At 41.2% G+C, this 12,648-nt stretch overlaps 1 protein-coding gene across 1 annotated transcript in view; it reads right to left on the bottom strand.

Annotated features, from left to right (window-relative positions):
• FMN2 (formin 2) overlaps positions 1 to 4,399 on the bottom strand; it is a 441,094-nt gene extending 436,695 nt beyond the window's left edge. Inside the window, exon 1 of the mRNA XM_072647566.1 lies at positions 2,328 to 4,399. Within this exon, the coding sequence (XP_072503667.1) occupies positions 2,328 to 4,350 (2,023 nt within the window). The 5' untranslated portion in view covers positions 4,351 to 4,399. The remainder of the gene's footprint in view (positions 1 to 2,327) is intronic.
• Between the last annotated feature and the right edge of the window lie 8,249 nt (positions 4,400 to 12,648).

The following is a 12,648-nucleotide window of genomic DNA, read 5'->3' as shown; positions in this document are numbered from 1 at the left end:
TTATAAAGTAAGGCAGGGGATGAATATTGGAAATATAAGTGATGCAAGAACAAAAATAGTCATTAAACTTTACTTTAAAAAGATCAACTTATCACTACTACATGGTAAATGTGTTTTTGACAGTATATCAGATTTAACACTAACTCAAATAAGATCACCAATGTCAGTGACTTCATCAGTAGTAATACAGGGAAATTTTGTCTTTAAGCCTTTGTAATGCATTGTATAAATATGTTACTACAGAAGTGTGGTTCAGTATTCAATTTTTCATCAATAAGACCTATACTTATCTTTATGATATTCACAAAGGCTAAGAAATGAATAAAACTTCAATTTCTCTGACCCCTTTCCTATGGAGATACCATAAATAAATTTTATAAACGTTTGGATGATTCCAAATCTATTAATATATTTATTAAATAATTTATTCAAAGAAGTTAATGAAGAAAAGCAGAAAAGTAAATCATAGGAAGAAATAGAATATGCTGTTCTTAACCACAAAATGTGTATATTTTATACTCTCCAATGATGCAGATTATAACCTATAATTTATTAGATAGGTCCTTAGGAGATGTCTGAGTCAGAGAAGTTAAATACCTTGCCCAGAGTCACATAGCAAGTAAGTGTCAGACAGGCTTTGAACATATCTTTCTGACTCTGAGTATGGCATTCTATCCACCACTCCATGACATCTCTCACATCTTCCTCATATGCAACAAGAACAGTGGTAAAAATAATAAGTAGAATTCAAGCAATGGAAGTAAGTCATTCAGATCTATTACCTTTGCATTTACTCATCAGAGGTATCAGCAACAGGAAGCTCTCCTGATATACTGATGAGTCACAAATCATTTCAATATGCTCAGACATTTATTAATAAATTCTTCTTTTGTTTGCTTTTCTACTTGCTTAATTTTCAGACTTTTCCCCATGAATGACTATCAACTTCCCATTCATTAGTTGAAAGGAGACTTCACAAAAGGTCATTAAGTGTACATGTGTCAGTCTGACAATTTATTAAGGTATACTGAAGGCAAGGCCTTGGGACCTAAAAGCTCTGACTTGAGCATATAAGAGAAGATAACTCACTTAGGTGGCTCAACATTGACTGCAATATATTGACCCTCAAATTGTGGTTAATTGTGATGTTTGTTTAGGTATCTGTTACAAAAGCCACACAAAGGATGGCCAAGTACTGTAGTGTGACTTTTGGCATTCACTTCAAGGTACATACTTTATTGACTCATCCATAAAACCAAACAATTATTATACTAAGTATTTCCTTTGGAGTTGATATATTTGCATCAAGACACTTTAAAAGACTATTTAAATGTTATGGAGAAGCAGTTAAACCTGAACCAAATTCTTGTAAGACTGAGGCTACCATAAAAAAGAGATTAACTGCAGTTATTATGGAGGAAATGTGATTACTATGGGCTAAAAAGATATGTAAAGGTGGTACAGATCTGGACCTAGACAGATTGAATTTGGAGAGGAGTGGAAAGGAAACAGGGAGAAGTCAATCAAATAAGAAAGAATGGTATGGGCAAAGGTGCAGAAGTAGGAAAGTTATTTTGAACAAAGTTGAGCTTGGGAGAAATAGAAAACAAAACAAAACAAATGAAAGGCTGTTTTATGCTCCTATGCTAGCTTTCAGTTTGTGATGAAATCTTGATAAAGCATGTCTTTCAGTCATTCAAATTCATCACTTTTCTCTGTCACTGAACAGGATGTGCATGGATTTACTAGTTAGGAAAAAAGTGAGTGTCTTTGCAATGACTAATTTTGATCATATGTCTCACAGGACTAATATTGTCCCTCTCAATTATTGTAGTAAATTCAATTCAATAAAAATTTATTAAGTCCCTACTATGTACAAGTCACTTTAGTAGTTTTTGAAGGCAGAAAAATAAAAATGAATTCTTACCCTCAAGGAGCTTATAATCAAAGGGGAAGGAGAGACACATACACATACAGAAATAAGTATGTCGTATAAGGCGTAATATAAATAGGGACAATACAGCTAATCAAAGCGCTGTGCTTAGAAGAGGAGGGAGTGAGGGCAAGAGGTCAGGAAAATATGCAACCTGTCAAATACTTTCAAGATCATGTGCTCTTGTTGACCAAACAGGGCATATGAAGACTTCACCTACTGGTTGGAATGATGACAGCAGGAAGTAAAGGGTTGCTTTAAAAAAGAGTCACAACAAATTTGGCACAGATTTTTTTTAAAGGTGAGGTAAGAGGAGAATAGTGATTTGGATGACAGTACTAGGGTCTCTAGAAACACTGGAAGCCTGAGAAAAAGACAGTAGAATCTAACTCACCTGTGAATACATTCTGGAATCCATCAGTGGCAGCCTGTACTCCTGAGGACTTTCTGGACAGAGTTGGGGGGGTTCCATCAGTTCCTTCCTGGGCTGCCCCACATTCAAGCAGGTCTGCTGAGCCACCCACCCTGGGCTCCCTTCTCTCCACCTCCTCTGTCCAGTCAGCAGAGCGGCTGAGTCCCCCTACCAGGCTGCTGCCACTTGTCTTGTGTTTCCTGACCTGGGTGGAATTTGAGGCCAAGGTAGCCCTCTGACTCCGACTCAAAGAAGGCTCCAGCCTTCTCATAATCCGGGGGCTCTGGCTGGGGGACTGAGAAGGCGAGTGATTGGGTGAGCTAAGTTGCCGAGTGGTAGTTTTGATGTAACAAGGATTGATTAGTGGGTAAGGTTTGAAGCAACGAGGACTGGGGGCAGGGCTGTCCATCTGAGGAGGTGTTGGGCTTACCCTTGGTACTTCATTTTCCTCCTCTCCTACCTCAGAGGGAGTCTCCTGGGTGCCCTTGTCCCACTCGTCCCCAGGAGAACCCCGGGGGGCATCCTCAAATGCATCCTCCTCATCATCATCTGTGTCTCCTGATCCCCCAACAGAGGGTACAGTTTCAGTCTCCACCAAACCTGGCTCTGGGAAGGGGAAGGCTGTGGAAGGAGGAGACTCTGAGGCTGACAGCTGAGTAGCCACAGGGGCAGTGACCTCCCAATCCCTGACGCTAGGGGGGGATGGCTTCTCCTGCACTGGAAGCTCTGGGGGCAAACTGTCCGGGAGGTCAGAGAGGGCAGATAAAGCTTGCTCGGTGTCTGGACTCCCTGGTGCTTCCCCAGCCCTACTAACAGGCCCCAGCAGAAAGTGATCCAGGCCAAGAAAGGCCCCAGGTTGGAGAGGAGCAGAGCCCAGGGGTGAAGAAGGGTCCCTGGAGCTGACCACACTGCCCTGGTGCTGCTGCTGTTGCTGCTGCTGGAGTCGAATTGCCTGCTGAATGTCTGAGAGCAAGTCCTCCTGCTCTGTGGCTGAATGAAAGCTGTAGATGTCTGTATCTGAGCCTGAACTGGTCCTTTGTCCATCTTGTGCCCCAGGGGCTGTTTCCAAATCCCCTTCTATGGCAGATTGAACCCCGAGCCCTGCAGGCCCTGCCACACTTGGACGCGTGACTTCAAAAGGGTCCGTGCCCTCTGTATCTGACAGACCCACCTCGTCAGCAGACAGGCTGAGATCAGGGGTCTTGGAGACCAACGAGTGAGCGCTGTCCAGCTCCCCGGTTTGCAGGGCCTGGGAGTCCAGCACATCTTCCCTCGAACCGACACCCCCCTTTCCCTTAGATAGATTCTTCCTGATCCGCAGGTTGTAAAAAACCGAGGCTCTCGAGTCGGACTTGCTCTTCTTCTTGCCAGGCTCTCCAGTGCCCCCTCCCCCTCCCCCCTTTCCATGTTTGCCCAGTGCCTTCTTGCCCCCGCTCCCCTTCTTGGTGCTTTCAGCATCCCTGGGCCCAACAGCATCCTCCCCGACACAGCCACCACCTCCCCCTCCTTCAAGGGAAGCATCACCTGCGCTCCTCTTCAGTTTGCCATCCTGGTTTCCCATGTTGCAATCCCGCTGCAATGCCGCCCAGCCCGCAGTCAGGCCATCCCAGAGGTTTTTATTCCCCGGCTTGGTCTGGGGGAGACTCCTGAGGAAGCCAGGCCAATGTGCAAACTGCCCAGCAGGAAAGGAAACGCGCTCTTGTTTGGCCCCTCTTCCATCTGCCGGAGCCGCTGCTTTGCATAATGAGAGGCGGCTCCTGCTGCTGTGGCTGCTGCTGCTGCTGCAGCTTGGACTAGGATGGGCTCGAACATGCTCAGTGCAGCACTCCCCGCCGCAGACAGCTCCTTCCAATGGCTGCTCCTGACGCAGCTGCTGCTTAGGCTGCTCTCTGGGCAGGTTGCCACCGCCCCCTCTTCCTCTCTTTTGCCCCGCGAGGAAAGGGAACTCAAGAAAGGCTGCCTGCATCCCAGGGACTTTCACCTCCAACTTATGAATCAGATTCATTGTCTCTGCCCTAAGAGCTTGTCAACTAGAAGATCCAGTGTCAGAACTTCAAAGTCCAGAGACCTGTTAGAAAAAAATAAAAAGAAAAGTTAAACACAAAAAGTTGAGAGGAAGAATGAGGAGGAAAGAGAAACTCTGAAAATTTATGCACCATAATGTTACTGTTACTTAGGTTCTCTCCCCCCTAAAGGCTAGATTTGCTGCCTTTAAAGATAAGAACATCAATAATTTTTTTTGAATGAATGAATGTACTGTCTTCAATAATTGAGCATCTAGTTGAACATATGGCTAAGAAGAGACTATACATTAGACTCCATTTTCTTCATGGTTGCTGCAATGTCATTTTCAAAAATTGATTTTCTGATGGGGAATTTACAAGGGAAGAGATAAGGAAGCCGTGTGATTTGTGGGGCAAGGTGTTAATTAAAATGTTAATCTTCAAAATTCCACATGTTTACCATATAAATCAGGCAACATTTGTATTCAAGGAGAGTTCATATGCTATACCTCCCAAGAGGTTAAACTCATCAATATTAAACACATCACCATTGTCCCTTCCTATAAGAAACCTTGGCAGTAAACAAATTAAATCCAAAGTTACTATGCAAATGAGTGTCTCTCAGCCCCAGTCCAGCTCAGGCCACTTTTAAATCTTATGGGGAAAACATTTCCCTTCTTCATATGGAAAAATTTCCAACAAACAATCCAACATACTAGATTTTCTTTAAGTTGTTGTTTCAAAATTACCAATGAAGTTTGTCTTAATACTATTATAATCAAAATATGTATTAAATGTCCTTGTTAATAGGAGAGAGAGAGAGAGAGAGAGAGAGAGAGAGAGAGAGAGAGAGAGAGAGAGAGAGAGAGAGAGAGAGAAATGTCATGTTAAATTAGGATAGGAACTTAAAAGAAAACAAGATTGTCTTTTGAGAATGTGAGACTCCTCTCTATATACTTGAATGTAGTGAAATTAGAGTCAACCCAAGGAAAAATCTTCTGAAGAGTCCATAAAACAACAAACACCAGTAAGATACAATTTAAATATGAAATACATGATCTCTATGTGTTTCTTTCCTCCCCTCTCTTCCTTTTGGTCCTAGGATACCACTAGTGTGGAAACTCCCAGCTCTGAATCTGATTCCTCAGAGTCTTAAAGAGTTTCCTAAAGACATTGAAAAGTTAAATGCTTTGTCCTTGATCATGCAACTTGAATGTGATATTTCATAAAATAACTCCCATTTATAAACTACTTGAAGTTTCACAAACATCCACTGTCATTTAACTCTTACAAAAGCTCCATGAGGTTAATACCAATCTTCCAAATAAGGAAAATAAGGCTCAGAAAAGCTAAGTTAATTTGCTTGTGATGCTGGAGGTGGAATTGAAATCTAGGTGTTCCGGACATCAAACCCAGAACTTAGGCCAGTAATACCACACTGCAAATATGCACAACCATCTTAATCATTCTTTGCTAAAGCTCAAAGGTAATTTACCATCTTTACCAAAATTTTCCATACTGTTTGACCTTAATGTAAAAGTAATCCAATTTATTACAATTACTATATTCTACTGTCTCAATGGTTCAGGTGTCCTTGTTTAAGCCTCTGTTTTACCTCATTCACTCTTCTCTATTCTGGGTTTCCCAGAAAGTCATAGTTTGTCTGCAGCTATTCGAATTTGCCTACTTCTCTGAAGTATTTAAGCCTTTTTCATTTTGATCTGAATTCTTTGTTTTGTTTGTTGTTGTTTTTTAACCAAGACAGCCCTTATTTCAAATGCCTGGCTAAGGGAAGAGGTTTGCTACCAGATTCTGAAAGTATTTATTTCGTTACCATTTCCTTCTGTGCACCTTTCTGTAATTTTAGAATACAAAACAGGGCACCATATGGCTCTGAGTGATCCTAAAAGGAGATAAGCATAGTTTCTCAAATAACATTGATCCCCATATATAACCCAACTTAATCTATTCTCTGGAAACTGGGGAGAGAATCAATACTTGAACCAAACTGCCTGTCACCACAATGATCCATGTAGCATCTATGTTTGTTCCATCTAAAATCATGCTTGCTGGAGGAAAAAAAGCAAGAGAAAAACTGAAGAGTAATCAGTAGATGCTTTCAAATATTCAAAATCATTTATTTCATTTGGCTTAGTTGCAAAAAAAAAAAAAAAAAAAAAAAAAAAAGGACCAAGTAGCATGTCTGAGGTGGATAGAGAACTGGCTTCAAAGTGAGAAAGATCTGGATTCTAGTACTGCCTCTGACATACTGTCCGAATAACCCTAGGTAAATAGGTTATAGGTAAATAATTTAACCTCTTACTGTTACTGCTAGATCCTATTCTTAAGATTCAGTACACCTTTTTGTCCAGACCTATAGTTTTATTAGCATAAGAGGTCTGGATTTGAAACACTTTCCCTCATCCTTCCAGCTTACCTTACAGAAATGGAGAACTGAGAGGTATTTGGCTATAGTTACTCATTAAGTGTCACTGACAGAACTTAACCCAGGTCTTCCTGACATCAAGGCCAGCCCTCTGTCCATTGTACCATTATGCTTACTTACTCACAAAAAGGGACAACATGATGAAACTAACCTAAAAGTTTCAAGCTGAGATCTATGTAATACTGGTTATTCAAAACTGAACAACAAATATGTGATGCATTCTCACATTATGGAATTTTAACTATTCATTTGCCCTAGATCAATTCTAAAAAATGATTCTTGGTAAGAAGGATGTGTGACATATTGTAACACAATGAATGCAATCATTTTGATTTTGCTTTTGGTGATTTTCTTCTACTTTTGGCTGCATTGGCTTTGTTTGAGCAAGAACTTCATTTCATGTCATCAGATTTAAATTCTTAGTTTCAGAAAATAATCTGTCAATATCCTTTTTTTAGTTTTTAAATTTATTTTAAACTTGAATAAAAGATAAGAATTTATCGTGTATACTGCAGAACATGAGAGGATTCAATTTAAAGTCATAAATTTTCCATTCAAGAATACCTATATAATGAATACCACACATTATTTTCAAAACTGTTCATCTTTTCATTGCTTCCTTGTATGTTTTCTTTTGTCCTCTGCTGTGCTTTTTACTTTATTCCCTCCCCCACCTTCCTCTCCCCCCAAGAAAGTTACAATCAGTATGGATATATAAATCTACTTTAAGTCAATTTTGTAAATTCCATCAAAATTTATAATATGGACATGACAATGATGGGTACCTTCATGCATCTATATAATCTCATATTGCATGGCCCCCAGAGTTCATAAATATAACAAATGTTTGAGATCGCCTTTTGAGGTCCTGACTACAACTAATGTTACAGCATCTAGCAAACACATTATTCCCCAAATTTTTCTTACACAACTGATTATGTGCAACACAATTATATGATCCAATGGAAAGAATGTGAGACTTGAACATGAAGGGTGATATCATAAGCAAATTAGAGGAGCATAGAAAATTTTTTGATAGATATATAGATAAGGGAAAAGTTTATGACCAAATAAGTGATAGTTTTGATGACGTGAAATAAAAATTCTTGCACAAACAAAACCAATGCAACCAAAATTAGAAGAAAAGCAGGAAACTATTTTCTAACAAGTTTCTCTGACAAAGGCCTTATTACTCAAAGATATGGGAATCAAATTAAATTTATAGAAATAAGAACCATTCCCCAAATGATAAGATCGTCATGGATATGACAAACAGTTTTTAGAAGAAGAAATTAAAATTATCAATAGTCATATAAAAATGTTCTAAGTCACTATTGCTTAGAGAAATGTAAATTACAACATATCACCTCATTTCCACTAGACTGGCTAACATGACATTAAAAAAAATGACAAATGCTGGAAGGGGAGTAGAAATGTATGTATACTAATGTATAGTTGATGGAGTTGTGAATGGTCCAGCAATTGCGGAGAACAATTTGGAACTATACTTAAAGGACTTTAAAACTGTACATACCCTTTGACTAGGCAATATCATTAGTAGGTGATTCCAAACAGATCAAAGGTAAAGGGGGAAAAACTACTTGTACAAAAATATTTGTAGCAATTCTTTTCTTTTGTAATGGAAAAGAATGAAAAATTGAGATGTCCATCAATTGGTGAATAGTTGAACAAGTTGTGACATATAATTGTGATGGAAACAACTGTCCTATAAGAAGTGATGAGGGGGTGGTTTCAGAAAAACCTGGGAATATTTAAATTTATGTAACATGACATGAACAGAAGCACACAGGTACACAGTAAGAGTAATATTGTAAGAATAATCAACTCTGAAAGACTCAGCTACTCTGATCAATACAGTGATCCAAGCCAATTCCAAAGAACTCATGATGAAAGGTGGTATACAACTTGACAGAACTGATATGTAAATTGAAGTATAGTTTAAAAATTTTTTTTTACTTTATTTTTCTTGCTTTTCTACCTAATATGGAAATATGATTTGCATTACTTCACATGTATAGTAGATATTATTTTACTTGCCTATTAAATATGTGGGGGAGAGGCTGGAAGGGGGAAAGAATTTGGAACTCAAAATTTTATTAAATGAATGTTAAAAATGAATAAATGATTTTTAAAATTTTTTTAAATTTTATTTATTTATTTATTTTTTCATAAAGCCAAAGAAAGACAAAGTTTATTAAAGATTCGCCAAGTTGGGTTGACACTTAAGGAGCTTAAGCATTTGTATTGCTTGTATTCACAAGTGGGCCAGATAGAATCTCAGCTAGACAGAGTTTGAGCTGGATTGAATCTGAGTGCCTTCATGGAGGTAAGATGGAACTTAAATACAGAAAAGATTATAGGAGGGATCTGGGGGTGGTCTGATAGTCTAGGGTAATGGGAGTAGGGGTCTAGGGAGGGTCTTGAGGAGAAGTCCAAGGCGGGAATGACTGGTCAAAGGTAGGAAACAGCTGGAGGCAATCAGGAGATATCAGACAATAGAGGGCTTGGGTGGGAAGCAGGTGGGGCAATCCAGAGGTCTTGATAGGGGTGGTAAGGGAATAAATACAGATCTTGATGGGAGTGATCAGCAGCCTGGGGAATGAGATTTTGATGGGAGCAAGGGTAGTGGGGGATGCAGCAGAAACCTGAGCACAGTGATAATGAAAGGCTTCCAGAGACTGCCACAAATGGGAAGATTAGATTTGAGTAAGAAAAGCCAGATTAAGTGGGAAGATTCATGGGGAGCTCAAGGAGGCTCCCAGAGTCTGAGCCCCATCATTTCCCCCTTAAACAGATTGGACCCAAATTCTTTTGGGGTAAAGGGCGAAGGTCTCAGCTTCTGAAACTGCTTCCTGCTGGCAAGGGGGGTAGAGCTGTCCCTGACTTGATGGGTCCTGTTCAAGGGGTCAGACTTCAGAACCTGGGCGCTGCCAGGTCCAATGGGCTGGAGACCTTGGATTCAGTTGGAGGTTGGTATATAGCCTGAACTGTCATCTGGAAGTTGATGGTTTGCACTCTGGAAGATAAACCTGGCAAGGAAGTCAGGCAAACACACACCAAACAGGCACAAAAGGAGTATAAAGAAAAAACAATTTCTCTGTCATAAAAAATAATTTCTTTGGAGAGAATCAAAGATGATGATGGCAAGGTCAAAACATAGAAGGGCATGTTTGATAGGGTAGTTTTTTGCTATCAGATATCCCCTTTCTTTCCAGATTGCTCTATGGGCACATAGAGAACAAGGAAAGCAAATTTTGAGTAAATAAAAACATCAGCTGGCCCGGGGTCAGGTCCTAAGGAATGGGTTAAGACTCCCAAAGCCTGACATCTCCTTTCATCAACATACAAAGTGAAAGGTTTTCCCAGATTGGGTTGGTCTAGTGATGAGGTGGTGGTCAGATTAGTTTTCAAAGTCTCAAAAGCTTTAGCCTGGTCTGAGTCAGTGCCCTGAGTAGGGTCATAAAGAGGTTTAGCAATAACACCAAAATTAGGGATCCAGAGAAAAATCCAGCCATGCCTAAAAGCACTGGAACTTGTTTCTTAGTGGCTGAAACAGGAGTAGACAGGATTGTCCTTCTCTCAGAGGTTAAGGAGAGAGAGGAGGACACGAGTTCAGGGCCCACATACCTTATGAACTAGCATGCTATCTGGACTTTGTTCCAAGAGACCCTATAGCCTCGAATACCTAAGAAATTAAGGGCTTCTGTGGCAGCAGCCAAAGAACCTGCCTGGGTGGGGCTACAAATAAGAATATCATGCGCATACTGAATTAAGCTACTATCTGCTAGTTTCAGGTGCCTTAAATCCCTTCCCAAAGCCTGGCTAAATAAATGAGGGTTATCTCCAAAGCTTTGGGGCAAGACTGTCCATGTTAACTGATATGGACTTGATTCCCCAGGAAAAGAACATTCAAAAGCAAAAATAAATTGTGAGTATTCTCCTCTAGGCTTTTTTTCCAGGAGGGATTGCAGTGTTACATGGAGATGAACAAGAGACAAGGATTCTATACTGAAGGAATTTTTCAATTAAAGGTTGTAGTACTTTCCAGATCTCAGGCTTAATCAGATACTGGCTAAGATGGGGGAGCACTTTAGGGTCTGGGAGGCTAACAATGGTTGGGGTGGCAGAAGTAGCTTGCCCTGGAATTCCCAGATCCCAAACAATTGGCTTGACTGTCTCCCACACTCTCAAGTGAACATGGGGAGATTTAGTGAAGAGAGGGAAAAAGGAGATGGGAGGATTAACTAGAGAAAACTGGCTCCCCAATTTCACCATCAGGTCCCTTTCCAACAAGGGCATAGGGCAAGAGGAGGACATGAGGAAGGAGTGTTGTTTAAACAACAGATCCTTAAGTAGGCTGGGGAGAAGGTGTGACTAGACACATTCCTTAGTTTCCCCTTCAATGCCTATGACCCAAGGAGTCAAGGGGCAGGTAGGGCCAGAGTAACTGGTTAAAGCAGAGAACTTAGCCATGTTAAAGTGAGTAACCTTACCTTCAGCCTCTGTTTTTGCCCAGGGCTTGGCAAGAGATGGAGAAAGTAGGAGCACTGCCAGCACCCAGGCTTTCCTGTCTTTCCAAGTCTTGAGAAGACTGGAGGACAGGGTACTGGGGGGTGGCTCCACCACTTTTCCAACCTGAGGGACAATCTTTCCTCCAGCATCCCTCCTGGTCATATGGGCACGTTGGTTCCTGGGGCTGCCTGTGGGGGGGCATCCTGGAGGGGCACTCCTTGGATCAATGACCCTCCTTGTGGCATCAAAAGCAGGTTTCCCCACTGCCCAAGTAGTCAGCCTTCCTCCAAGGGGGTGCCTTGGAGGGGTGCTCCCTGGGTCTTTTTCCTGGCCAAGGCAGAGGCCAAGAATTGAGCATGCTCCTTGTCCCTGGCCCTTCTCCTTCATATTCTTTCCTCTGCTTCAAAGAGGTCTCTATTGTTAAAGATTCCAAAGACTATCTCCAGTAATTGGGCCTGAGGTGTTTGGCAATTTCTGCAGTTTCCTTCTAATATCTGGGGCAGATATTAAAATATGTGATAAGGATTTCTACCCCTTTTATGGACTCAGGATCTAAATTTATATGCTTTTTAATAGCTTCTTCTAAATGGTCTTGAAAAAGGACAGGGTTTTCCTCTTCTCCCTAAGTAATTTCCCTAATTTTTAAAAAATTTATTTGTTTTTGAAATGCAGTTTTTTGGCCTTCTAACAGGCAAATTACTATAAGGTCTCTCTTTCCTCTATCCTCACTGTTCTGATAATTCCATCCTAGGTCACTAGTGGGAACAGCAGCTGTTCCTGGGGGGTATTTTATGGGATCATTGCTAGCCATACAATCCCCAAACTTTTGGGTATGTTCCCAAATTCTCCCCTTCTCCTCAATGGTGCAACAGGTAGAGAAAAGAATATGCAGATCTTTCCAAGAAAGTTCAAATTGTAGGGATATGTCCATAAAATCCTCAGTAGTGGGGTCTTCTGAGTATCTCCCTAGTTTCTCTTTAACCTGAATGAGATACAGAGCATGCACTTCCCTCAAGGGAAAAAACCTTGAAAGTGCTGTGGGGGCAGGGGCTTGGTTAGAGAGATAAGAAGTACCAGTTTTCATGAGGGATGGACTGGGGAGTGCTGACTCAACTGGTTTGGACTACAAGGCCAGGGCATCTGACTGGCAAGGAGAAAGATCAGCTGGCACCTGAGGAGGCAAAGGGGTTAGAAGGGGAGATACCCCAGAGACTGCTGTAGGGGTGGGGCCTGAGGCCTGAGTGAATGTTGCCCCAGTGAGAGGGGCTTCAGAGGGAGGCACCTCAGCAAGTCCCATGGCTGGGAACTGAGCAGGGGTTGG

The sequence above is a fragment of the Notamacropus eugenii genome, chromosome 2, assembly GCF_028372415.1.
Source record: "Notamacropus eugenii isolate mMacEug1 chromosome 2, mMacEug1.pri_v2, whole genome shotgun sequence".
NCBI classification, from domain to species: Eukaryota; Metazoa; Chordata; class Mammalia; order Diprotodontia; family Macropodidae; genus Notamacropus; species Notamacropus eugenii.
Note: the sequence above shows the minus strand (reverse complement) of the source record. Positions and strands in the feature narration are given on the sequence as shown.